We start from the raw sequence: 27470 nt of genomic DNA, 5'->3' as shown, positions 1-27470 counted from the left end.
TATTTTTATCCAAAATGCCTTGACATTACGACATGTCCACCATATATGAAAATATGTAGCATCACAAGAACCACATCTCCAACATTTAGGTTGAACATTTGGATACATAGAGGCAAGCTTTTTAGGATCTAGGTGCCATCTATAAAACATCTTATAAAAATTTTCTCTCAAGTTTTGTGCTTGTGTAAATTTTACATTTCTTACCCAGATTCTTTCCCATGTTTCAAGCATTATTGGTTCCTCGATATTCTGAGCCCATTTTATCATACAATCCTTAATCAGTTCCGTTTCAGAATCCATCTGTACTAATACATTATATATCCTCTTTATATGCATTGAGCTTTGATCTCTTATTTGTTTAAACAAATTATCCTCAACTTTTACAAAGCCAATTTTTTGATCTGTTTTCCACCTAGCCTGTAGTTGACCATACTGAAACCACGTTTGAACTACCTTCTCTTCTTTAAGTACCTCTAAAGGTTTTAGTTCCATCACCCCTCTTTCTGAGATAAGAAGTTGTCTATAGGTGGTTCTATCGTGTTTTTGTTCTACATTCATATTTTCAATTGCATGTCTAGGAATTGCCCACATGGGCACTTTATCATTTAATTTATGTTGATATTTTTTCCAAACCCGCAATAAAGCATTTCTTAAGATGTGATTTTTAAATTTCTTATCCGTTTTTTTGTTAAATAACAGGTAAGCATGCCAACCATATAACAAGTCATATCCCTCGATATTCAAAATTCTGTCATTAGTTAGATGAATCCAATCACTAATTGCAGATAATGCCACTGCGTCATAGTATAATTTTAAGTTAGGTAATTTCAATCCTCCTCTTTCACGTGCATCTTGCATTATTTTCATCTTTACCCTCGGCTTCTTTCCTGCCCACACAAATTTGTTGATACCCTTCTGCCATTCTAAAAGATTTGCATCTCTTTTAAGTATTGGTAACATTTGAAAAAGAAATAAAAATTTTGGTAAGATGTTCATTTTTACTGCCGCTATTCTACCCAGCAAGGACAAATGCAGTTTTTCCCACCTTTTCAACTCCAACTGTGTACTATGCCAAAGTGATTCATAATTATACTTGTATAATTTCCCATTTGAGATTAAAATATTAACTCCAAAATATTTAATTTTTTAACTACCTCACATCTTAGCATCGCCCCCAGTTCTTCCTTCTGTTTGATAGTCATATTTATAGCTATTATTTTGGTTTTTCCTAGATTTATTTTAAATCCTGAGACTTGACCATATTGATTGATCGTATTCAATAATACCCTACTAGTTTCCTGCGGTTGTTCCAATATTATAACCAGATCATCCGCAAATGCACGGACTTTATATTCTTGCTGTCTAATTTTAATCCCTTTTAGACCGCCCAGGCCCCGTATCTTATTCAACAGTATTTCCAAAGTTATAATAAACAATAATGGGGACAGAGGACAGCCCTGTCTTGTACCTTTTTCAATTTGAAAGGAGTCTGTCAGACTTCCATTGACAATGATCTGGGCTGTTTGCTGCTGATATATTGCACCAATTGACCGTAAAAAGCCATCCCTTATCTGCATTTTTTGCAATGTCTTCAGCAGGAATTGCCAATTAACTCGATCAAAGGCTTTCTCCGCATCCAAAAATATGAATGCGGCCGGGATTTGATTGTTCTTTCCCAGGTATTCTAAAGCGTTGATAATTAATCTAACGTTGTCCTTCATCTGTCTGCCCTGTATAAAACCAGTTTGATCGGTATGTATCAGTTGCTGAATTACCCCCATTAGCCTATTTGCTAATATTTTAGTAAAAATTTTATAATCTACATTGAGTAATGAAATAGGTCTGTAATTTTTTGGTTGGGTAAGGTCTTGGTCTTCTTTGGGTATCAACGATATGAACGCAGTCTTCCACGAAGGAGGCACTTTCCCTCCCGATTGAATTTTATTGAATAGTTCTCTGAGGGGTTCTACCATTTCTAACTGTAGATTTTTATAATAAACAGCTGTTAAACCATCTGTGCCTGGTGCTTTCCCTAACTTTAATTGTTTAATTGCCTGCAAAATTTCCCCAGAGGTTATAGATTGATTCAGCTTATGCCTATGTTCTTCTCTAACTAGGGGGATTTTCTCTTTATCTAGGTATTTGTCTATATCTCCGTCCTTAATTTTATCCCCTTTATACAACTCTGTAAAAAATTCCCGAAATACCTTTTGAATCTCTTCCTGTTGAAACACTTCCTTCCCTCTGTAACACAATTTGGATACATTTCGAGCTTTCCTTTTTTTTTCTAATCTGATAAGCCAACCACCTACCGGGTTTATTTGCATTGCAGAAAGTATTATGTTTAGCATATAATAAACTGGTAGCTACCTGGTCAGAGATCAGCATATCAAACTGAGATTTTAATATAGCAATTGTTTCCCTAATCTTTGTATCTCCTGGATTCAATGTTAATTCTGACTCTTTCCCTTTAATTTCCTCTTCCAATTCTTTTCGTTTTTGCCCTTTTGTTTGTGTCTATGTATTTTGTTTATATTCATTAATACTCCTCTCATATACGCTTTGCTTGCATCCCATACATATTCCAAAGATGTACCCTTGTTCATATTAAGAACAAAATATTCCGATAGCAATTTTTTACAATCATTAACATACTTTTCATATCTAAATAAGTTTTCATTCAACCTCCAGGACCTTCTTGGCTGGGCTACCCTTCCCAATTCCATCCAGACTGGATTATGGTCTGAAAGAACTCTCGCCATAATCTTTGTCTTCTTCACCCTACAAAGTAAATCATTTGTAATTAGTATAAAATCAATCCTTGAAAGAGATTGATGTCTATTGGAAAAAAAGGTAAAGTCATATTCTTCTGCATGCCTCTCGCGCCAAGCGTCTCGCAATTCAAAGTCGTCCAGCATGTCAAAAAAGGCTTTGGGTAACTTAGCTCGAAATTTGGTGTTCGGGCGAGCTGTCTTCTTATCTCTTTTGGTGTCGATCACGCCATTCCAGTCACCCAATAATATACAAGACTCAAAGTCCCACTGTACTAATTTAGCGTGGAGATTTCTATAAAATCCATCTTGTTGTTGATTAGGAGCATAAATTCCCAAAAGTAACGTCTTTTTCCCTTCTAAGATTAAATCTAATGCAATATATCTTCCAAAGGGATCTGCTTCAATTAGCTCAGCTTTAATATCTTTTCTTAAATATACTACTATGCCATTTTTCTTTTCCATGGCTGAGGTCGCAAAATGTTGGCCCAGTTTGGGGTTAAACAAATATTTTTGATCGGTTGATTTGATATGAGTTTCTTGCAAGCAAATTATGTCATTCTTAAACTGTTTGAGATAATGAAATATTTTCTTTCTTTTCTGTGGAGAGTTCAGTCCGTTAACATTCCATGTCAAAATCTTAGTTGTCATTTTTGGTTGCCTGAAGCTTTTTTAGAGCCTCCCGCAAGGCCTGTCTCACCTTTGGTTTAGCTCCTCCCACAGCTTCTGAGCTTGTTGCAGTAGCTCCTTGATCAGTGGCCAACGATTGTTGAGATTGTTGCATAGTAGCTTGTTTATCCGCTTGTCTGGTGGTCTTACGGTTGGATCTTTTTTCCTTGACTCCTTGCCCTTCCGGAAGAGGGAGATGATACATTTTATCTGATGGTTGTGTGGTTTGCTGTTTATCTTGTTCGTCTCGTGGTTCTTCACCATATCCCGAAGGTTCAGGGTATCCCATCTTCAGAATCTTATGATAGAAATCACGAGCTTTCCATACAGAGCTGAGACGATATCTTTGTTTGTCCATTGTAACTATAATACCGAATGGGGCATCCCATCTGTACTGTATCTGACGCTTTCTGAGCTCTTCCACCAGAAAAGCATAATCTCTTCTGGCTCTTAGCATCTGAGGTGGTATTTCTTTCAAAACAATCAGGTCCTGTCTACCAATTTGAAGCTTAGTATTGTAAGACTCTTGTAGTATCATATTTCTAGATTCTCTTGTAACAAAGTATATTACCACGTCTCGGGGAAGTTGCCTTTGTTTTGCCGCCCATGAGTTAACACGAAAAATCCTGTCAATCTGCCAATCAAAATTGGATCCCGGTTTTCCCACCAGACGGTCAAAAGCTTCAGAAAACATTTGCTTTAAGTTCTCCTGCTTTTCTTCACGCAGCCCCCTCACTCTTAATGCAAGCTCCATCTGCTTATACTGTATCATAATAATTTGTTTTTCAGCATTGTCAATTTTTTGTTCCACCACTTCAGTTTTGGATATCAGGTTAGTTTTAGCTTCATTGAGAGTTTCTAAATTATCTTCCATTCCAGAAATATATTCTGTTATCACATTTACAATTCCCATCATATTATCATTCATTTTAGTGACCCTGGTATCGAATTTGTCATATAGAACTTCCATCTCATTCCTTATTTCATCTTTGAATTCTTTAAGCATTTCTAGATTCTGTTCTCTGAATTCTTTAAACATTTCTAAGTTCTGTTCTCTGGATTCTTTGAACATTTCCAGAACAAATTCTTTTGTTAGTACATCTCCACTAGGGGGCATAGATGGTGGGGGCTGCAACTTTGTACCAGGTATGGGAGACGTTTTCGGAGGTAATTTGACAGAGGTTGATTTAGATGCCATTATATTTTAGTTTTAATTATTTATTCTAAATTACTAATCCACTGTGCTATGTGGAGAAAAAGAAATTCCTCCCCCCCCCTTTTTTTTTCCTTCTTTTTTTTTTTTTTCAGGGGGTTTTACGGAGGATTTCAAAAGAGAAAGTCCGTTTGGAATGTTTGGAATGTCCCTGTATCAACAACAAAGAGTCTTGAAAGCTTTAAGGGAGTAGCTCTAATTAAATTATAAGAGATTGTTTCTTTAATTCTGTAGCAGGAAGCCGGAGATAACAAATGCAGAAGCTGTAAACGCCATTTTGAAGACAATTAAACAAAAGAGGTTTTTATAACATTGAAGCTGGTATTTCAGATAGAGAAAGGTTTTCAAAGTTCACAAGTTTGGTCTTTGCTCGTATTGATTTTTAATAGTCTCTCATTCTTAATGTGTCTTCCTTGTGCTTTTTTCCCCAAGAGGCAATTCTGAAGTTTTCCATCACATGGAACACCAACACACGGAACTGCCACGAGGCCCAGGCAGTGGTGGAGAGCCTCCTCAAACAGGAGACTCCAGAGGACCTTTTGAAGTACGAAGGGATCAAAACTGCCGTGGAGTCTCTCCTGCCCTACACAGGCAAGTGGCTCTTCTTCCGACTTCATCAGTAAATGATGGTCCTTCTTTCTCCAAGAAATCTGCTCTTAAATCGGATGAAACGGCTTTGACTTTTAACAGTTGAAATGTACATTTGATATTTTGGGAAATGCACACAAGTTCTTCGTGTGAGCTCAGGCTTAGTTTTTAGTGACAGCCTTATCACAAGCACAATTCTGATTGGTCTGCAGGTCTGGGCTCTTCATCACGTTTCTACTTTTCAGCCCATTGTGGCTCATCTTCAAAGTGGGGCCTGACATTTGGGTACCTTACATTGTCTGAAGCAAACAATATATGTGGGACAATGACACACACACATGCACACATCCCAGTCCCATTTTCAGCCTTTCGGGTCAAGAGAATTTTCAGGGGGCGGGTCCTGATTTCCTCTTATATCATCCGGCTGCTCACTGGGACTCGATGCAAATTGGCTATTTCCGAAGTGAGGTGTGGGAGGAGTAACCAATGGGTATTAACCCAGCCCTTTTGCCTAGGAGACTGAGGTAATCTTTCGAGGCCACACCTACGTTCCTCCTTCTGACCTCCCCAGATTAACCTCAGTCTCCGGCCTGAAAGGAGTGTTACTCTGACTCTCCCTTCACTTCGAAGACTCAGGAGTTTTTTTCTACAGGATTCATTCACAGCCAAAGGATTTTACCTTAGATTTCTTCTGCTTCGATACATCCCTCCTCTGCCGTGCTCAGCGCTGCTGGATTCCAAGCCTCGTCGCTTGCTAGCATGCGCGCGTGCCCTGAGCATAAGAGGGGGAGGAAGCCTCCGCGCGGCCTCACAAGGGGCCGACGAAGACCAGCTAGGCCCGGGGATCCCTCGGAGATCGCCCCAACTCTCCCCAGCTCCAGGAGGAGGCTCGGACCGCAGGTCGGCAGTCACCATCTTGCCGCCGCCATTTTGAGCACATGAGTGAGCGCGTGATCGGCGTTCTCCTACGGACGCCGAAAGCACTCAAAAGGCACCAGCGAAGCCAGAAGAGGCTTCCTTTAGGACCAACTCCGCCGGTGATCCGGGGAGGGATCCAGAGCGGTGCCTGCCGGTAGTCCAGGCCGCAGAGCAGTGGCAGAAGAGAGAAGAAAGTGGATTCAGGGACAGAAGACTGAATCCGATCCTTTAAAGCCGGCTGCGGAAAGGAGGAGGTTGGTGGTCACCGCAACTGTGAGTACATGGCGGAGGTGGCAAGGAACAGGGATGCCAGGCCTAGATCCCCAGGGGGTGTGGATCCGGACGAGGGGACCTCTGGGGGAGTCTCCCCGGCTCCCAGGGGGAGATCCCCAACTAGGAGGGACAAAGCCAAGGCCCCAAGAAAGCAGCCCCTAGGAAGGAGGTTAGGACGACCAGGGCCTCAACCAGAAGATTCAGGGCTACCATCAGCCCTTCCCCCTTCAGGTCCCGATCCCCCCACAGGCTTCCAGTCCTGGATGAGACACGGGCAGCATCCCCTGGTTCTCCAAGGGGCTCAGGCAGAGGGCACAGCTCCCTATCGCCCCCCCTATCTCCTGCACCTCCAGCGGAGTCAAGGGCTGATCCATTTGGGCGCAGGGCTCCCAGTCCTGCTAGGCATCGGTTGGCTCCTCTATCCCCTGACCCCAGGGAATATCCCCAGCGACCAGAGCTCCAGCCTGCCTTACCTGAGCTCAGCAATAGTTTTCAGGAGATGCTAGCTAGGGCCTTAGCCCAAGTGATGGCCTCTGGGATAAGCCAGCAGCCTCAGAGCTCCAGGAGCAGAGGCCCCCAGGAGCACTCCAGGGGCCACCAGGACCGCCCAGTACATCGGCTGCCAGAGAAGCCAGGTCCCCCTCCCCCTTTGCAAGTGAGGCTTCCAATTTAGAGGAGGGAGAGTTGTAGGAGGTGGGGTTCTCTGAGGATGATGACCCCCAGGCCGAGGACGACTCCACCGTCGCTGGCCTTTCCCCCCCCTTCCTTATTTAGCTCCTTGCTCCGTAAGGCAAGTGCCACAGCAGACCTGGACCCCCCCACAGATCCTAAGCCTGTGTCCGAAACACCTAGCACTAGCAAGGGCAAGAGGAAGAAAGGGCCCTTCCATAGACTACCTGTGGCTAAGGAGGAGATCCCCACGCCAGAGATGTTTCTAGAGGTGCTCAAATCTCGGTGAAGCCAGGGTCTTTTCCCACTCCAGGGGGAAATTAGAGGAAATTCTATAACCTTAACCCGACCTTTGCTCAAGCTCTCCAGATTCCTGAGGTGGACAACCCGGTTGCCACCCTAGCCTCAGCATCAGCAGTGATCACAGGGGACATCACCAGCTGTCTCAAGGCAGAGGACAAGAAGGCAGACATCGTGCTGCGCAAGACGTTCCAGGCTATAACATGGGCCATTAGGGCGGCTGCTTCGGCCTCTTTTTTCAACAGGTCCACGGTCCTGTGGTCGGAACAGCTGAGGGACAGGACTCCAGCCTCAGAGGTTCGTTTGTTGCAGGACATCTCCAAGATCCTGGCAGCCACGCAGTTCTCGGCGGATGCCACCCTGGACGCAGTTAAGTATGCGTCTCGGGCAATGTCATCTTCAGTGGCGTCTAGGCGCCTGCTGTGGTTACGCCATTGGCAGGCAGAGTCCCGGGTGAAGTGGCACTTAACAGGAGCAGACTACACCGGTGATACGCTGTTCGGAACTGCGCTGGATCCTATCCTGGTGGAGGATAAGAACAAGCGGAAGGTCTTCCCAGTGATTACCAGACGCTCAGACTTCCAGCATGCTCCATATCCCAGGAGAACCTTTTACAGGTCGCCTGAAGTGGAGACCCAGAACCAGAGGTACCAGAACCCCAGGTTCCACAGGCAGGGGGATAGGCAGTTCCATAGAGACAGGTTCAGAGGCCAGCAGCAGGGCAAGCGGCCCTTTCGAGGAGGAGGCGGTTGCCCCTTCCGCAAGTTCAAGTGATCCGTCCGCGGATCACCCTATTGGCGGTCGCCTCTCCCTTTTCGCGGATGCCTGGGAACGAGTCCCTCGGATGAGTGGGTCCTTCAGATTGTAAGGCTCGGGCTACAGTTGGAGTTTCGCTCACTCCCCCTAGTAGGTTCCGCACCTTCGCCTCCTCCACAGATCCGACCAAACGGGCCCTTAAGGCCAAGGCCATCAAACACCTGTTAGAGATCAGGGCCATTGAAAGGGTCCCAGAGCGGGAGAAGGGCTCCGGTTTCTACTCAAACCTATTCCTAGTCCCCAAGAGTTCAGAGGGGTGGAGAGCCATCCTGGATCTTAAACTCCTCAATTCCAGGGTGGTCTACCACAAGTTTAAGATGGCCTCCTTAAAATCCATCTTAGAGGGCATCCGACCAAGTGATTTCCTGGCCTACCTTCACATCAGAATCGCCCCGGAACACCGCAGATTTCTTAGGTTTTCTCACGAGGGCAACCACTTCCAATCCAGGGCTCTTCCCTTTGGGCTGGCCTCAGCCCCCAGGATCTTCACCAAGGTGTTGGCTGCCACCGCAGGCCACCTGCGCTCCTTCCCTGTCCGCCTGTTCTGTTGTTTAGACGACATCCTCGTCTTAACTAGGTCCCCAGAATCTGCCAAGCAGGACTTGGGGACTACCATTGACACCCTCAGGGCCCTGGGATTCTCCATCAACTTGGAGAAGAGTCACCTGGTTCCATCCACCAGACTCCAGCACCTAGGATCCATTATAGATTCAGTTGCTGGGAAGGTCTTCCTTTCCCAAGATCAAAAGGACAGCATTGTACAACTGGTTCATGAGGTTCGCAAGTTACGCTCTGTCCCTGTAGTTCTTCTTTCTAGGCTCCTGGGGAAATTCATCTCTTGCATAGGGATCGTGCCGTGGGCCCGACTACACGCCAGGGAGCTCCAGTGGTTCCTACTCCCATATCAGAGAGCCGGGACGAGCGACACCAGTTTCAAGGTTCGGGTGTCACCCCAGGTGCTGCTCTCGCTCTGTTGGTGGCTGTCCCCAGCATTGAACAAGGGATGCCTCTTCAGAGAACCAGCAAGAAGGGTCCTCACCACGGACGCAAGCCTCTTTGGCTGGGGAGCTCACCTGGAGATCCATTCACCTGGCCCTTCGTCACTTCAAGAGCACGGTGACCGGGCATCATGTCCTCGTCCTGACAACGTGGCGGCCAAGGCCCATGTGAACAGACAGGGCGGCACCCATTCCAAGGCACTTCGCGACGAGGCCCTGCGACTGGGGAACTGGGCAGAGAGACATCTCCAATCCATCAGAGCGGAGCACATCTCCGGGACAGAGAACCAGCAGACAGATTGGCTCAGCAGCGAGACGATTGACAACGGGGAATGGCAGCTTCATCCCTCCATCTTCCGACAGATCTGCGAGAGGTTCGGACACCCGATGGTGGATCTCTTTGCGACCCCGGAGAACGCCCAGCTGCCAGGATTCATATCGAGGTTCCCGGCCAAGGGGGCCATGGACACGGACGCCCTTCGATGCAGATGGCCACCAGGTCTTCTCTACGCCTTTCCCCCCCTTCCTCTCATTCCCGGGGTTCTGAGGAGGGTGGTGTCAGAGGAAGCGGAGGTCATTCTAGTGGCTCCCTTCTGGCCTCTCCGTCCCTGGCTAGCAGACCTAGTGGATCTGTCCTCAGCCCCCCACTGGAGGATCCCAGCGGGGGACGTGTCCCTACACCAGGGGTCCCTGGAGCATCCAGATCCGGAGTGGCTTCATCTGACCGTCTGGCGATTGAGCAGCTGAGGGAGGCTCATTTTTCCGAGAAAGTCATCAAGACCGTGGAGGCGTCCAGGAGACAGTCCACTACTCGTATTTACAACACCTCCTGGGTGACCTTCGCTGACTGGTGCCGAGCTAAGGGTCTCCGGCCAGCTTCGGCCTCTGTCCCACAGGTTCTGGACTTCCTCCAGGAAGGACTAGAGAAGGGTTTGGCCCCTAGCACCCTTAGAAGACAGGTCTCCGCCCTTTCCACGGTCCTGGGGTGGGTGGGTGAATGCTCTTCCCTTATCCCAACATTTGGTCCTAAGGCGCTTACTCAAGGGTGTGGTGAATCTGAAACCCCCAGTGGTCCATCGATTCCCCATCTGGGACCTACCCACGGTCCTCCAGGCCTTGACAGAGGCACCATTTGAACCTTTGAGGGAGGTTTCCCTTCAGTTTCTGACCCTTAAGGTCGTCTTTCTGGTTGCAATCACCTCAGCCAGGAGAGTATCTGAGATCAACGCTCTCTCCAGCAGAGCGGATCTCTGCACCTTTCTAGAGAACCAGGTCATCCTCAGACTGGACCCCGCGTTCATGCCCAAGATCAACTCCCCGTTCCACAGGGCCCTAGAGATAGTACTGCCAGATTTCTGTCTGCAACCCTCCAGGGATAGGGAGAGATCCTGGCACAAATTGGACGTCAGAAGGGCCTTGCGCATTTACCTGAAGCGCACGGCCCCCTTTAGGCATTCGGAAGCCCTCTTCGTATCCTATCAGCCATCCACCCGAGGGGCCAGGGTTTCCCCGGCCACCATTAGCAGGTGGATTAGAGCGGCCATATCTCAGGCCTACGGGGCACGGGGTCTTCAGGTTCCAGAGGGCATCACAGCGCACTCCACCAGAAGTGCGGCCACCTCAGCAGCCTGGTCCACCCAGGCACCCATAGAGGAGATATGCCGGGCTGCCGCCTGGTCTTCTCCCTCGCCTTTCATTAGGCATTACCAGCTAGACGCTTACGCCTCTGCGGAAGCTGCCTTCGGCAGGAGGGTGTTGCAGGGAGTCCTTGACTCTCCGGGGGCTCAGGCCCATTAACTCCCTCCCAGGACATTTAGCTTTGGTATGTCCCATTGGTTACTCCCACACCTCACTTCGGAAACTGGCAGGTGGTCTTACCTGAACTGCATGTTTCAAAGAAGGTGTGGGAGGAGTCACTGCCCCCCCCCCGGGTGTAGGGCGCCCTGCGCCAAGGGGGCCTAAATTAGCTCAATGGTCAAGCAATAGTAGACAGGAAGGATGTGTGTTGTGCTGTTCTTTGTCTGTCCTTCCTTTCAGGTGCTCTGCTATGATCCATCGGTTAATCTGGGGAGGTCAGAAGGAGGAACGTAGGTGTGGCCTCAAAAGATTACCTCAGTCTCCTAGGCAAAAGGGCTGGGTTAATACCCATTGGTTACTCCTCCCACACCTTCTTCGAAACATGCAGTTCAGGTAAGACCAACTGCCATTTTCTGTCAGGCAGAAATTAGTTCCTGCATCATCCTGAACCTGGTTTCAGGGTGGGTGTGCATGCAAGTGTGAGCTCTTCAGAGGCCAAAGGGGGCCTTTGAGCAGGGGTGAGTTGCTACCGGTTTTACTAGTTTGCAACCCCCACACGCGCCTGACACGCACTGTGTGCACATGCACTACTCAATGTAAGTTGTTCTTTGTGCATGCACAGAACAATTTACAATGAACTGTGCAGTCATTACAGACCAAAAATAGTGGCGGCCCAGCAGCGGTGAAGGAACTGTTTCAGAGGCGTGGCAGGCCTGGGTCACTGCCAGTTCTGCAACCCAGGCCTGAATTCCACTACCGGTTCGGCCAAACTGGGAACAACCCACCTCTGCCTTAGAGTATAGATGAGTGCTGATCCTTCCAGGAAGGCCTCACCAAGGTAGAAAAATCCTTCCATGTAATCTTCTCTAGACCCAAGCTCCCCGCCCCCCTTCCTGTAGCTCCGGGCAAAAGGGAAATTCCCAAACCCTTAAATGACAGCTGGGGGACTGAGCTCTGTCCAAGAAAGCAAAGATTAGGGTGTTTCATTATTATGTGAGCGGGTGTCACTTCCAATTTTCCTGGTGAGCCTGCAGCATCTTCTTATGTTGCTTTGAATATGAAGCTAAAAGTTTCTCTGCTGAGGATTACCCCCCCCCCCCCCTCAGCCTTGGAAAAGGTTCCCGAATGGCTGCATTTGTCTTAATCCTCAGCTGGTTCAGCAAAGGTTGGAAGACATTCTGGGTCCAACACATTTGAAGGATGTCAATGAAGAAAGATGCAGGGACATCCACACCAGTAAGAAGTTGGAATGGTGGCTTTGACCATGAACTGAAGCCGTGCATATTTTATCAATTCAGACTATTAGCTCATAGGATCTAAATTAACAAAATTATAATTATGTGACTAAATAAGAAATTGCTTAGAAATATGTGACCATGGAACAGTTCATAGAAATTTGATCAAGTTGATTGACAATTCTTTACTCCTTGTTGGAAAAATTGAGTTCAGATATTGACAAGAGACAGCCATGTCTTCTACAATGCACCAGGTTATTTATTTTTGCCCTCTGCTTAAAGTGTCTCTTGGTTATAGTGGAATTTCTACAGGAAAAATATTGTAGTTGCAGAGTTATTGTCTGGTCTGCTCTATTCAACTCCTAGGAAAGAAAAACCCTTCAATCAATAGATTTAGGGAAAAGGTATTTTTACTGCCTTTGTTAATCCAGGCAAGATCTGAGGCAAAACCATGTGAAACAACCCCGAGAAACCCCCCCCCACTTGTAACTAGGCAACCAGAGTTCAAACAATGGCCAAAAGTCTTTGATTCGGGTGAATCGTCTCTGGCTGCTGCATACCAGAGCTTGAAGAAATGGCCTTGGACAGATAAGCAAAATGCAAGCTGGCCATTGCAAAGCCTGATGAAAAGTTTACACTGTCTCCTCCTGCATGCTTCCCCCTCCCCACATGTGCTCATTGCTTCCCTCCTCCCCTTGGCAGCTGACAGCAAGCAAGCGAAGAAGGAGGCTGCCATCCGTGCCCCCTCCCTTTATAGGGCTTTAACCCTATAAGAAAGAAAAACACAAAATAACACATCAGCACAGAAGGTCATTGACACATTCAGGCTTTTCAGGGCATTTTCGGTGAAAGTTTTGGAGGAGTTTAGGAGCTCAGAAATGTTTAGCACCCACCCATTCGGACTGTGCAGAGGGAAAATGTTTCTCACATGCAGCCAGGTGTTGGGCCCTGCCTCTATGTTTCCTTGAATCCAGAATTTCCTTCCTTTCCAAATTCTGTTCTCTTCTTCCATTAAAATGGGCCCAGGTGGGGCGTCAGGTGCAGGGCGAAGAGGCGACACAGTTTCAGGTTTCAAAAAGCTGCAGTGAAACCCAGGTGAATACGCTGAGATTCTTAGGCAACACCATTGCACAGTGAGTGGATTAATTACCCTAGCAAAGGGGAATGGCCCCACAAATTTAGGTCGAAGGTTCTTCGACGCTTGGGTGCACTGTGAACTCTGCCACCCTCTTTAAAATCTTTTTGTCTGCTTGTTTCTATTACGCCTGACATGCATCTTCCAGTGCCTTGTGGGTACCGGCCAAGTGCTCTGGACTTGGGCTGTCCACTCCACTAGGGAGGGAACTTGAGATTTTTCTTGGGGCAGCTCTGGCATAGCTACAAAATTCTGACCAGAGGACACGTTAAATGGGGTGAACCCTGTACTGTTATGCACAGAATTGTTGTAGGCTACCTTGCCAAAAGTAAAAGGTCAGCCCAATTGTCCTAAACAAAGATGGTTAGGGGGCTGGAGGCTAAAACATATGAAGAATGGTTGCAAGAACTGGGCATGACTAGTCTAGGGAAGAGAAGGACCAGGGGAGACACGATAGCAGTTTTCCAATATTTCAGGAGCTGCCACAGAGCGGAGGGGGCGGCAAGCTATTTTCCAAAGCACCCAAAGGTCAGAAAAGGAACAATAGATGGAAACTAATCAAGGGGAGATTCAACTTAGAAATAAGGATAAATTTTCTGACAATGAGAATAATCAATCAATGGAGCAGAAGTTGCCTTCGGAAGTTGTGGGAGCTTCATCACTGGAAGCTTTTCAAGACGAGACTGGATTATCATCTGGCAGCCACATTTCGTACCTCTTGTCACTCATGGAGGTAGCCAAGCCTCCTTAATGCCGCCACCACTGAGAGCATTACCTTAACTCCACCTGAGATTGCCTTTCATTGCATGTTATCAAAAGAGTGGGAAGCAATCTTCCCATGCAAGAACGTGATAAATTTAGTCCCAGCCTTAAAAACCACAACTTCCAGTGAGGCTGAGTAGGTAACAGCTGTCCTTGCCTGCCTCCTTAGTTTTCATTCCCTTTTTCCTCTTTGCAGAACGCCACTTCCAGAGGCTGGGCCGGCTACTCCAGGCCTCCATGTTCCTCGATTTCATGTGGCAAAACATGAGGCTGGCTGAGGCTCCCAGGTGGGACGAAGAGATGGAGACATGACGGCTGAAGCTCATCTGCCAGTACTTGTCCACAGTTTGACACTCCCTCACCAACAATGTTTAAAAGAATGCTTTATATAATAAATACATACTTAGTTGTATAAATAAACTTGTATCTCATTTGCTGGACCATACAATTTCTCCACCCCAGTGTCTTAAAAAAATAATACACTTAATTCCTTAACAATACTGATGAACTAATCTACATAGTTTCACAGTCACCTTTTGGGAGGTTGGTGGACAGCGTAGCTTAGTTCAACAAGCTTGCTGAGCCCTAATTGCTCTTCACCATAGATCAGTGTTTTTCAACCTTTTTTGTGCAAAGGCACACTTTTTTCATGAAAAAAATCACGAGGCACACCACCATTAGAAAATGTTTAAAAAATTTAACTCTGTGCCTATATTGACTATATATAAAGTAATTTTCCCATGGCACACCTTACACTATGTCACGGCACACTAGTGTGCCGCGGCACAGTGGTTGAAAAACACTGCCATAGATGATTGAACAAGCCACAGTTGGTATGGTTAGAACAAAATATTAAGGCTAAACCAAACCAACCAACCATCCAGTAGAGCAGTGTTTTTCAACCACTGTGCCGTGGCACACTAGTGTGCCGTGACATAGTGTAAGGTGTGCCGTGGGAAATTACTTTATATATAGTCAATATAGGCACAGTTAATTTTTTTTAACATTTTCTAATGGTGGTGTGCCTCGTGATTTTTTTCATGAAAAAAGTGTGCCTTTGCACAAAAAAGGTTGAAAAACACTGCAGTAGAGTGCATGAATCAGGTCTCGCAGGAAGGATAGTTTGGAGATCCAGGAGGACAACTAAGCCTCTGCTGGCCTGACTGTCCACAGGGATGGTTGTAAATTTTGGGTGGGATGAAGCAGATGGGGATACAGGCGAAGGGGTTTGTCTTGCTATACCTGCTCCCATCTCTTGCAGCTGTGATGAACAAGAGCTTGCAGCGTGCCTCACAGTAAGGATGCAATAACCTTTAGCTTAATACCAGCTTAGCCCCAAAACAGGATGAAGTGAGGAAGAAACTCAAGATTCCTCACTTGGATTCTCGCTGTTATAAGAAAAGGGTGGGTAGAGAGCATCTTGCTCAGGCTTTCAGAGTTCCGTTATTACACCCTTTAGCAATAAAGGAGAGTTCCAATAGTCCTTCCAGAGTCTGTTTGCTGATCTGGACTACCTCAAAGGGCTGTTTTATTTATCAATGTACCGTATATACTCGAGTATAGGCCGACCCGAATATAAGCCAAGGCACCTAATTTTACCACAAAAAAACTGACTCGAGTATAAGCCTAGGGTGGGAAATGCAGCAGCTACCGGTAAATTTCAAAAATAAAAATAGATACCAATAATGTTTTTGAATATTTATTTCAAAGAAAAACAGTAAACTAGCGGTGTATTCAATGAAATACTTCACTCACCTCATGATGCTGATGTCCCGCTGTGATGATGATGTCCCGTGCAGCCGTGGGAGCGATGTCCCGCCTCCTATGACACACGGCACAGTGATTCCTATCATTGGATCACTGTACCAGAGGAGGTGGGACATTGCTATGTGGCTGCTTGCCATAACAAGGAGGAGGTGGGACATCGTTGCAGAGCGGCAGGAGGGGGAGGAAGGGGAATCGTAAGACAGCCCTGCATTACATTAGAACGTGAGGAGGGGGGATGGTGCGGTGCGCGCTGCGCGGCAAACTGACACAGAGGGAGGGGAAACTCACAGGGGCACTGGGCCATTCACGAGTGTCACCCAGCGGCATGGCCCCGCCCCTTTTTCTCCTCCATTTCGGGCAAATTTTTCACTGACTCGAGTATAAGCCGAGGCGGCTTTTTTCAGCCCAAAAAGTGGGCTGAAAAACTAGGCTTATACTCGAGTATATACAGTATTAGATTTATGTTCCTCTCTCTGGGCAGATTACAAACATTAAAACTGCTGGACATTAAGACGACAAAAGAGCAGAGTAAGGAAGAGTACTACCCACCACACAGATTGTAAACAATCACAGCAGAGCTGCCAGATTTATCCCATCAAATTCAGTGGCTCTAGTGCCCATGATTATTATCTGGATAGTATTTTTACAGTATAGAAGACTTCAACCTTGTAAGATGGCCTTGTAGTGAGATGGGTGGCAAACAAATTTAAGAAATAAATAGAAAATAAGCAAACCAGCTTGTCTTAATGTGCTTTATTTGTTTATTTAAATTTAGTTATCTAGCTGTGAGTTACACACTAATTTCCAAATTTAATACACACCCTGTTACTGTTTATGGGTGGATAGAGTTGTTCCCCATAACAGAAATTTTTATTCTGCAAATGAGAGAAGTAAGTAAAAGTTCTGTGAAATGCAATATATTGAACTTCTTTTAAAAAATGGGAAGAAAGAAATTGCAAAGAAATTTCCAAAGAAATTGCAAACTAAGTAATTTTATTTTTCACAGGGAGATTGCTTGGAATTGGAAAGTACAGCATATTAATTCATATTTGTATATATCTAAGTATACATATATACTCAAGCCTCTAGATAAAAATCAGTTACTAAAATATTAAAATACATTAATAAGTTAGCAATACCTAAAAGTATTAAAATGCATCCATTTCAGTATATTATATTATTAAATAAATATCTACTATAGACCCCAATTTGGATACAGCAGTCAACAACTCATGGGTGTTGATAGTTGAGTAGAGGTTGGACTACTAGAGCTTCAAATGGCCACATGGGTCTCAGTTCTACCTGCCCATCTCTTGTTCAGGCAGGATTGGGCTAAGTCCTCCACAAAATATTCTCAGTGCGCCACACAGATATGTGTCTGCTCCATCCAGCATGGCCAAATGGCACCCCAACTTGGTGAAAAATGTCCCCTCCTTTCCCTTCCAAGGGATTGGCTCCAAGATGAAAGCTCTAAAAGTGGTGCTTTCAGCTTGGTCTCTAGGAAAATGGAGGGGTGTCCCTCTGTGGAAGAGCATCATCCCTTGAACCACTTCAGTCTGACTGGAAGGACATCCCAATTCTAACCCTAAGCATAAGGAACTGATTCCTTTCACACACAACAGGTATTTTGTATATTAATAAACCTCAGAGACCAATGATGTCAGATGGCACCTTCTTTGTTTTCTACAGCTGGGAACCGGCGGGGCTGCGCCAGAGATCTCTGCAGAGCCCTTCTTGTTAGGCTGCTGCATTTCTGGAGGATTTCATGAGGGGAGGGGCGTGGGGGCACAATGGGCCCTCTAGGCAAGGAGCCCATACCAGAGGAAGGAAGCAAATGCACAGGGTCTCCAGAAGATTCCTCTTCATAGCCCGAATTGCTCTGCTGCTGGCTTAAGGAGGCACTTCCTGGGTTGCCAGATTCCTGGATCTCTGTGAGGACAATGTGGCCCTCAGGATCACAGGGACCGCAGAATCCTTGTTCACTCAGGTTCCCGGAGCTGCTGGACCAACTCTCTCTCCCAGAGGCTGGACTGGAATTGCTTGAGGTGGAACTTATACTTGGAGAACGAATGCCTTTCCCCTCGAGTGAGCCAGTGTCTTGTCTTTGCATCTTCTGGCTGAGATAAACCTGGTTCCCCTTTTGCTGGGATGCACAATTCTTGCTGCTGAGACTGGAGGCTTCAGTGAGGCTTGGCAAGGAGTTGCATAAGGAGGGAGAGGCAAGAGCCAGGAATTTGCTAAGGGGGTTTCTGTACGGCTGGAGAAACATGGAGGGAACAATGCCTGTGGTTCCATTGTACCTGGAAGGCCAAAGGGGGGACAGGTCAAGAGGAGGGCATCACTTCAGCACTGTGACAAGGTCTGCTTGATTAGCCTAACCCAACACAGGGAATTCCTTTTTGCTGGAATCTAAGTTTGCTGCTTCTCAACAACTACAGAACTGGATCTATGGCATTGTGGGGAGATGGATATCCCCAATCTCTATCCCCAATCAGCTCTATAAAAGCTGATTTCTTTCATGCCAGTGCCCTAATATTAACTCTCTTGCAAAATTTCTACTTTTGGGAAAGAATTTATGCATACGGATTTTGAAAGAAATTTTGAACTCTCCTTTAGCCCCACAGAGATTTAGATGCTGTTCCCCAAAGATGAGAAAGCAAGAAAGGGGACAACAGCCACTGTCGGAGACTCCAGTTCCAATGGATCATAATTCCCCTCATTCCTCAACACAAATCATGTTACGACTAAGAGCTGATCAACCTGTGGAGGATCTTATGTAGTCTTTCCCAGCTCCTCAGAGGCCTTTGCTAAGCCTGTCTCCCTAATTTCAAGGCTTTCCTTCTTCCACTGATTGTCCTCAAAATCCAACTCAGCCCAACAAGCAACACAGTCTTCGCAGAATCAATATCTAATTGCTTCTGACGAAGTGAATGGCATTCAGGAAAGGTAATCTCTTCATAACGTTTGTTAATCTGAAAAGGTGCTACTAGATCCTCCTGATGTTTGCTTAAGATTTTGTCTATTAGTTGTTATTTTTCATTATTTCGTTATTTATCAGGCTTTCAACAACCAGCAGACACCATGTCATGGTCCGTGGGCAGAAACTGACCAGTGCCCCCTTGATGTGCCCAAACTGAGTTCCTCCCCCACAGCCCAGCCCACCTCCTGGCTTACCAAACCAGCCACCAGCCACTGTCCTTTTTCTCCAGCACTTCCACCACAATCCCAAACTCGAGGGAGAGTTCATCTGCTTGCTTGGCTCTGTAAGCCTGGGTGACATAATACAGCAACCCTGGCAGGAGAAGGAAAGAAGAAGTGTGAGTGCAAAGGCGCCACTACCTGCCTTATTACAAAGCAGCTGCATTGGTTCCCATCCAGCTTCAAAACAAGAGACATTAACTCAGGAAACAGCTTCTACTGAGACAGCCAATTGTTTGAGGCAATGGACGCCTCAACGTGGCTGCTGTGAGAGAGACGGTGTTCTTTTCACAAAATAGTGCTAGAAGTGGCCAGCTAGTCCTTGAATCTGTTTTGAGTGTAATATAAATAGTCCTTGACTTTGGTTACAACCGGGATTGGAATTTCCACTCTAAGTCGTCGTAGTTGTAAGTTGAGACAGACTTGATTTTACGACAAGTTTTACAGCAATCATTAAGGGCATCCAGCTTCCTCCATGGCCATTTTTTGTCAAAAATTTGCAAAAAAGGTTGTACTTTGCAATCATGTGACCACAAGATAGTGCAACCAGTCACAAATATGAGCTGGTTGTCAAGCGGCTAAATTGCGAGCATGTACTTGCAGAGTGACGCTAGCACAGGTTGTAAATTACTTTTTCCAAGGCCTTGTAACTTTGAACTGTCTTTAAAGAAACAGTCATAAGTCAAGGCCTGCCTGTCTTGTAAAGATGCTAGCTCCTGTAAGCTTTTTTGCCAAAATAACATTCCTTTTAAAAAAGTAAAATAATCTAAAACATAGGGAAGGGTCTTCAGGGACACTGGGACCACCAGAACGCAACACCAATTCCTGATCTGAAGATCTGGCTCAGAAGGGGATTCACTCCACAGCCTTTAGAAATAGAAACAAATGGTTGGATCTGCACTAATTAATGCCATTATCTCTGTACTACAATAGTATTTCCCAATCTTAGCAACTTTAAGATATGTGGACTTCGACTCCCAGAATTCCCCAGGGAGCATGGGAGTTGAAGTCCACATATCTGTCATTTGGAAAACACTGCTCTACAAGAAAGAGTTAGGGGAACAGTTAGAATTCACCTTCCTCGTAATTTTCTTCCATGATGGGCATTTCTTTGCTGTCCTCCAGGTACGGAGCTGGGAACCAGGCGATTTGCTTTCGGTTGTTTTCCACTAGCCACCATCCTAAGGCAAAAGATCATGGAGGGGTCAAGAAATGAGCTGGGTGCTCCCTGGCATTCCTTGGGGGGAAAGACAGACATGCAGTCATGGAGGGATTGCAAATTGGCATCAATCTTCTGTTCCCACCTAAAGGCGCTCAGCTTCCTTCAAGAGCCATAATTAGACTTTAAAAGCAGGTCAAGAGAGAAGGTATATTGACACGGCCAGCTAGGCTTGGATCTGGGCCTCTTCTAGGCCTCAGCAAACAATCCCTCTCTATTTGCATTGAGGTGCTTCCAAAGTCTTCCTTCAGTTGACCTGGGATACTGGCAGCTTCATGAATAGTACCCCAAAATTCTCTATTAAGCCCAGTACTTTTCAACATCTTCATAAACGATTTAGATAAAGGAACAGAAGGAGAACTCATCAGATTTGCAGATGACACCAAGCTGGCAGGAAGGGCCAACACCCGGGAAGATAGACTCAAGATCCAGATGGATCTCAACAGATTTGAACACTGGGCCCTATCTAACAAAATGAAATTTAACGTACAAAAAAGCAAGGTCTTCAACTTAGGTAAGAAAAATCAAAAGTACAGATACAGACTAGTTGAAACCTGGCTCAACACTAGTAACTGTGGGAGGGATCCTGAAGTCCTAATGGACAGTCACTTAAATATGAGCCAATAGTTTGTGACAGCAGCCAGAAAGCCAATGCAATCCTTAATTGCATTAACAGAGGGATACAATCAAGATCAAGTGAGGTACTAGTACCACCCTATATAAAGCCTTAGTAAGACCACACCTAGAATACTGCCTCCAGTTTTGGTCACACCAATACAAACAAAATGTTGAGACTTTGAAAAGAGTTCAGAGAAGAGCAACAAAAATGATTAGTGGCCTAGAAGCTAAAACATACAAAGAAAGATTGCATGAACTAGGAGGTACCCCTAGTCTAGTGAAAAGACGGTCTGGGATGACATGATAGCAGTCTTCCAATTCTTGACGGGCTGTCCCAAAGGAGAAGGGGGCAGCTTATTTACCAAAGCACCTGAAGGCAGGACAAGAAACAATGGATGGAAACTAACCAAGGAGAGAAGCAACATAGAACTAAGGATAAATTTCCTGACAATTAAAATTGCCTTCAAAAGTTGTGGGTGCCCCATCACTGAAGGCTTTTAAGAGACTGGATAGCCATTGATCAGAAATATTATCGGTCTCATGTGAGAGCAGGGAATTGGACTAGATGACCTCCAAAGTCCCTTCCAACTTTGTTACTGTGGCTTACTGTTATTTGCCTCACAAGGTTGTGGTGGGGTGGAAAGGAAGAAAGGAAGGAGGATGAGATGCGATTTCTGCCTGGAATGATTTATAAAAACAATAAAGGCATGATAAAAAAAATCATTTAAAAAATACTTAGATGGGAGACCATGCAAACAACAGGGGCAAATCACTTCTCTGCTGTTGCCAGTGAAACAAGCCAGAGCCACGAGGAGCCCAATTCAAAAGAGAGGAGATTCTTTCAGCACCTGGCAGCAAATGGAAGGGAGTCATTTGCTGAAGCCCAGGAACGGCATCTAGACCCAGTCTGGACTACTGCTGCTCTGCCCATCCATGCCACTTGAGCAGCAAACTCTCCTGGAAAAGTTGCTCCCTGCAGGAAATGTGAATGGTTTTGCAGTCCTCCCAGCTTTTGCAAGGTAGGGAAGCCCAGGATGAAAATAAATCTGGCTAATCGAAGGAGAATGCTGCAGAAGCATGCTTGGATCAAGAATATCGTTCTTATTATCCCTCGTTGGGTTCTTACGTCTGCACAATATGGTTGGTTTGATTTTGGTTCAGCCTGCTGTGCAAACTTTCCAAGGGTAGTTTGTAAATCATGATTTGTGACTTAGAAGTTATTTATAAACGATGCCTGGGATACTGTTGTGCAAACCTAGCCAATTTTGTTAAAGTGCGAGATGGTGAGTTCTATTCCAGCGTTAGACATGAAAGCCAATTGAGTGTTCTTGGGTCAATCACCAGGAGAGTGTGAGTTCTAGTCTTGCCTTAGGCTGGCTGGGTGACTTTGGGCCAGTCAATCTCCCTCAGCCCAGCCCACCTCACAGGGTAGTTGTGGGGAAAATAGGAAGGAGTATTAGAGATGTTTACCACCTTGAGTTATTTCTACAAATAATAAAGGCAGATATAAATAAATTCATTAAATTATATAAATAGATAACAAATGAAGCATGGTTTAGGAGTCCCCGCAGACAACATGCAGCCAGGCCATGCATGCAGTTTCTGTCGGAAGGCCCATGGTTGGTCTCCCTACCTGTCCTGTTCTTCATCAGCACTTCCAGCTTTTCTGCCTTGGTGGCTTCGAAGGGCTTGTTCTGGGTGTCTTGAGTTCGAAAAGGTGCAACGCACTGGTACATCTGGGAGACGACTGGCTGTGTGATGGTCAGGCTGGGAGCCCTGGGAGCCTCTTTCTTCCTCTCTCCCATTTCAGAAGGCAGAACGATGATGCTGCAGGAGGAAAGTCATGACATTCAAATGGATGTTGCAACCGCAGTTTCTTCCAGCGCTGCACAGTCCTCAGCTTATGACCATTTGTTCAGCGAATGCTCAAAGTACTGCAGTGCTGAATGGAGGGGCTTGTGAGGCTCCTGTGGCCAGCTGATTGCCATCTGGGTGCTTGGCCAGTCAGCGGGGGAAGTTGGTAGGGAAGGTCTCTGATTGCTGCCACCTGCCAAGAGGACTCCTCTCGTCTCTGGGGACTGGCTGAAAAAGCTCAGGATTTTGGCACGGGGCACTGTCAAGGCAGCCACCCCCAGAGTCAAGGGGGCTCTCCTCCAGGACAGGGCTTTCTCAGGCAGACAAGAGGGCTCCCCTCAGCAAGCAGGACTGGGGTGGGTTTTCTGAATATCAGAAAACAATTCTTGTTGAATTTTTCTCCCCTGCAGACTGGGATTGAAGCCATTTGAATCAGGCTGGCAGAAATCCTGGAACTTTTGCCAAGATGCTGCCGAAGGAAAGCTAAGAAGCCAACCTGAAAGAATTCCAGTGACTGTTGTCTCTGGAAAGCGAGTGAAATCAAAGCCCATACTTCTGAGTCTCACAGTACAAAGAGCTAATTGGCAGGAAAGTCAGTTTCCACCTGTCTCTTATTCTTGTAATGGCAGATCAGAAATCAAATTGTTTTTCTCTGCTGATGAGGACACTAGTCTCGTGTATTTAGCCTTTCCTTTGAGATGGCTTGCATCGGAGTTTCCCCTCATGTACAACCACAACCTGATAGGTTTGGAAGTAGCTGCCTGACTCCCAGGTACTTACTCTCAGTAGTTGGGGGTGACAGGGCAGGGGGTTTTCCCCCTTGTCTCTGGATCTCCAGGAAAAAGCATTCTGGAGATGAAAGCAGGCCCACGGGTTGAACTACGGCTGCCAGTAATTCTGCCTTCAAGCCACAACATGATTTGATGTTTGAACTGATGTTACATATTTTATGTTATATGTTATGAATATATCACAAATATAAGTTATGAATATAGAGCCCATAATACAACCATAGTTAGCCTTTGCACAAACTCCCTGGGAAACCCATGTTGCTGGAATGTGCATACCACCGATAAGGAAAGATTCTGGGTGTGTGAATGAGTGGTTTATTGTTGGTGATACTAGGTGGAGCATTAATGGGTGTGAGAAATGCAGTGGAGTCTTGGAATGAACATCAGAGGTGGGTTCCTACCGGTTCGAATCGGTTTGGCCGAATAGGTAGTAACTCAGCTGGCCACACCCCCAAACTGGTTCTATCTTGTTTCTTGCTTCTGCGCATGCACAGAAGCAATTTTTTTGCTACTGTGCCTGTGCACATAGTGCATACTGAGAGTGGGCGTAAAGCACGTCCCTGAGTGAACCAGCAGTCACAGAAGCTGAACCCCCCCCCTGATCCACAGGGATTCTGAGTAAACACATTGGGTGTAAAGAGAAGACTGAACCCAGAGCCCAAAGTTCAGGACGGCTCCTGAGTCTGCTTCCCAGCCCACTCTAACGCATCCTGATCACCTATATTGAGGGTGTAGGTGAGCATTGTGTGAATGAGTAGCCTAGTTGAGCAGCAATGCTTACAGCAACTTGAGTGGGCATAACCTATTGTAGTAAAGTTACTTTGAAATTAGACAAGCATAAGTACAAATATAAAAGAACTAATTAAGTTTAATTGCACGCTTGCCTCGCTTTTTGTCTGAATCACACAAGAATAAAAAAACTATTGGAAGACTTCACTTTGAATGGCTTGAACTTAATGTTATGCCACTGAGCCTCCTGAAATGCATGTTTCTTCCCTGCTCTTCCCTAAGAAACCTCTTTTCTTAGATGTACCTGTTTTCTGGAAAGGGAGGCTCCAGATCCTGGCCGTGGGCTTCCAGAAACTTAACCACATCTTCTCCTCGGGAGATTTTGGCTTGAGTCTTCAGCAGCTCCTGGCAATAAACCTCCAGCAGCCTCAGAGTCTCCATGCAGCGGCTGAGCTTCTGATTCTTCCTCAGCATCGCATTGGCATCTGCAAAGGGGAAGGAGAGAATTATACCTGAAGCAGTGGTGGGAATCAATTTTTTTTACTGCCAGTTCTGTGGGTGTGGCATGACTTTGTGGGTGTGGCTTTGTGGGCATGCCAGGGGAAGGTTACTGTAAAATCCCCATTTCCTCCCCAACAGCTGGGACTCAGGAGGCAGAGAATAGATGGGGGTGAGGCCAGCCAGAGGTGGTATTTACCGGTTGTCGGAATAATCAAAATTTCAACTACCGCTTCTCCAGAATTGGTCAGAACCTGCTGAATACCACCTCTGACCTGAAGGAGTTCCCCTTCTGGGCATGCTTCCATGTAGCCTGCGGATTTTTTCAACACTACAATTTGTGTGGGGTGTAATGCCCAACACTGTAAAATTCTAGGTGTGTGGAATTCTGCAGGGGTGGAAAAGCACAAGCAGGCCTTTTCATTGTGAACTTAAAGGGGCATCAATACTGTAAAATTATTCCTTTGGAGGAGGAAATGAAACTAAATTATATATTGCATTTGACAAATCTTTCTTCCCATGACTGAACAAAGAGCAGAGATCCAGGATGGTAAGAAGCTGTTTTTAATTTGTAAAGCAGCCCCTCTGTTGTGATCTTTGTGGCCAGACAAAGCCTGCATTTGTAGTCCTGGGAGTGGAAAATTGAAGAGTTTTAAGCCTTATGAAATTAATGTATCCCTTAACTCCTCTCGAAAATTAAAATATTTTTTCTACAAGAAGGCAAACTTCTGCAAAACTTAATGTGCCCATTTCCCCCCCTCTGTCCTCCAAGTCTCCCCTAAAGCCCACATCATAAGGTACCCAACATTCTGTGGCCCCCAAAGTCCAAATAAATGCACTCCCCAGAGTTACTCCCCTCTGCACAAAACCGCCATGTATTTCAGTTTACACAAATGCACTACTGTGAGGATGGTTTGTGATGAGGGGCTGCTGATTTAGCACCTCCATCATCTGGAGGGGAGCTGCCATTTTAGTTGGCCATGGGTGTCCAGCCTTAAATGGCATCTCTCTCTAAACCTTACTGAGGGAGAGCAGCAAGGAGGTGAACAGAATGTTTCACCAGTCTCATTCAAGCTAAAGTCCAACAAAAGCCCAGTCTTCCCTTTTACCTCGAAATCTTGGGAGGGTCCGGTCAGATTTTTTCAATAAGCCACTCTCAATGGGGAATTTTCTCTTCAGTCCTTTCTGAAAAGAAAGCCAGAAATGAGCTCATGCTGCTTGGTCAGCTGTGCAGGGAAACTGTCAACCCCAAGTTCAACTGAAACTTACATGGAGGGTCCTAAATTCTTCAAATGTCCTGTAAATGAGAACCTGGGTTTGGTCAGACCAGGAGACAGAAAGCATGCTGATCTGGGGGGGGGAAAAACACGAACTCCACTTTAATCTAAGTCATACAATGCTCACTTTCTAGTAGAAATGGAACTCAAAACAATTACCAAGAAATACCCATTTCTTTTATTTAAAGAAATAAACAGAATACAATGGTAGTCGTAATAGGCAGGCAACTCAATAGCAAGGGAGAGCAGATTAAGCCATGGGGGCTGACCGAGGCATCTCCCAGGGAGCAAAAGAGGAGAAGACCAAGGTATTCAAGGCAGGAAGAGACAGCAGCTGGCACCGGAGTAGTGGGCCAAGAAAATGGCAGTTGCCAGCAATGGCTCCAAAAATGACATGTCTTACCCCAGCCGTGGCAATTGACACGATCCAAACCATCCTAAAAAGACTTAATTACAATGCCATCCAAATGTCAGAAGATTCAAAATAAGCAGAAAAATGGAACTTGGCATCAAAAGCAACATAAAAGCCCAGTCTTCCCAAGGGCCCCCTGCAGATTACCAGGGGCCCCACAGCTCGGTTCAGGGCTGAGTTACCTTCTGCCGGCCATGCTTCAGCAATCCCACAGCTGTCACGTCCACGGGAAACCTGCTGCTGCCCATCCTTCTGACTTGCCTTGGAGAGGAGCTCTGGATCCTCGCCCGGGTGGACCAGTGTCTTAGCAGCCGCAGCAGTGGCAGGGAGGAGGGGCCACTGGCTGGCCTGCCTTGCCCGCCCCTCTGCCCCACCCCTCCATTATTGCCAAGCACCGCAAGATGCAGAGCAGTGGCAAGGCTTTTCTCGGCAGGGCAGCTAGAGAGATTAGAAACACACACACACACACACACACACACACACACGATTCAAACTCCACTTGGCAAGGCTCCCTCTGGACCAGGATTCTTGCAGAGAATGAGAGGGGGGAGGGGGAAAGATTTTGGCATCCTTTAAGGAAAAGGTATAGAAAAAAATACACAGCGCCCTGCCCAGAGGAATCAAAAGCCCCAGGCACCATTTCCTCATTTCAGTGGGTGGTCATGCTGCCTTCTTGTGTGCCATCTGGAAGCAGCAGCTGCTCTGCCTGCCACCTCAATCTTGATTTTCAAGCACCACCACCCCAACCTCCCTCGTGAGGATTTCTGTGTAATAGCCACATCCCTTTGCCAGCTGGGCTTGCCTAAAATTTTCATGGGAACAGTGGGAAATGGCAAGAAGGCTGCCTGGGTGACTTTCAGCTCAATCCCCCTCAGGGTTCTTGTGCTGGGGAAACAGGAGGAAGGAGGAGTATTAGGTATGTTTGCCGCCTTGAGTTATTTATAAAAATAATGAAGGTGGTAT

At 46.1% G+C, this 27470-nt stretch overlaps 2 protein-coding genes across 2 annotated transcripts in view; one reads left to right on the top strand and one right to left on the bottom strand.

The window, feature by feature from the left end:
* TBL3 (transducin beta like 3) overlaps nt 1-14577 on the top strand; it is a 49338-nt gene extending 34761 nt beyond the window's left edge. Inside the window, exons 21-22 of the mRNA XM_032230708.1 lie at nt 5086-5244; nt 14341-14577. Of these exons, the coding sequence (XP_032086599.1) occupies nt 5086-5244; nt 14341-14456 (275 nt within the window). The 3' untranslated portion in view covers nt 14457-14577. The remainder of the gene's footprint in view (nt 1-5085; nt 5245-14340) is intronic.
* A 2346-nt stretch (nt 14578-16923) lies between these two features.
* Nucleotides 16924-26764, bottom strand: NOXO1 (NADPH oxidase organizer 1). Its single transcript, XM_032230964.1, has 8 exons — nt 26690-26764; nt 26088-26168; nt 25928-26003; nt 24625-24805; nt 22580-22773; nt 20186-20290; nt 19086-19203; nt 16924-18211 (listed from the first exon to the last, which is right to left on the bottom strand). The coding sequence occupies exons 1-8, from the start codon at nt 26753-26755 to the stop codon at nt 17572-17574; spliced, it is 1461 nt and encodes a 486-aa protein (XP_032086855.1). The 5' UTR covers nt 26756-26764; the 3' UTR covers nt 16924-17571.
* Between the last annotated feature and the right edge of the window lie 706 nt (nt 26765-27470).

Source organism: Thamnophis elegans, chromosome 14 (assembly GCF_009769535.1).
Source record: "Thamnophis elegans isolate rThaEle1 chromosome 14, rThaEle1.pri, whole genome shotgun sequence".
NCBI lineage: Eukaryota > Metazoa > Chordata > Lepidosauria > Squamata > Colubridae > Thamnophis > Thamnophis elegans.
This window is presented reverse-complemented; position numbering and strand designations above follow the sequence as displayed.

Bases quoted from the DNA above. Each gene is read 5' to 3' on its own strand.
- NOXO1 (XM_032230964.1), bottom strand. From the start codon at position 26,755: ATGGGCAGCAGCAGGTTTCCCGTGGACGTGACAGCTGTGGGATTGCTG. The intron at 26,004-26,087 runs GTAAGTTTCAGT...CTTTCTTTTCAG, and splicing joins AAGAATTTAGGACCCTCCAT to AAAGGACTGAAGAGAAAATT. The intron at 19,204-20,185 runs GTGAATTCTAAC...TTCTCCTGCCAG, and splicing joins GGAAGAAAATTACGAGGAAG to GGTTGCTGTATTATGTCACC.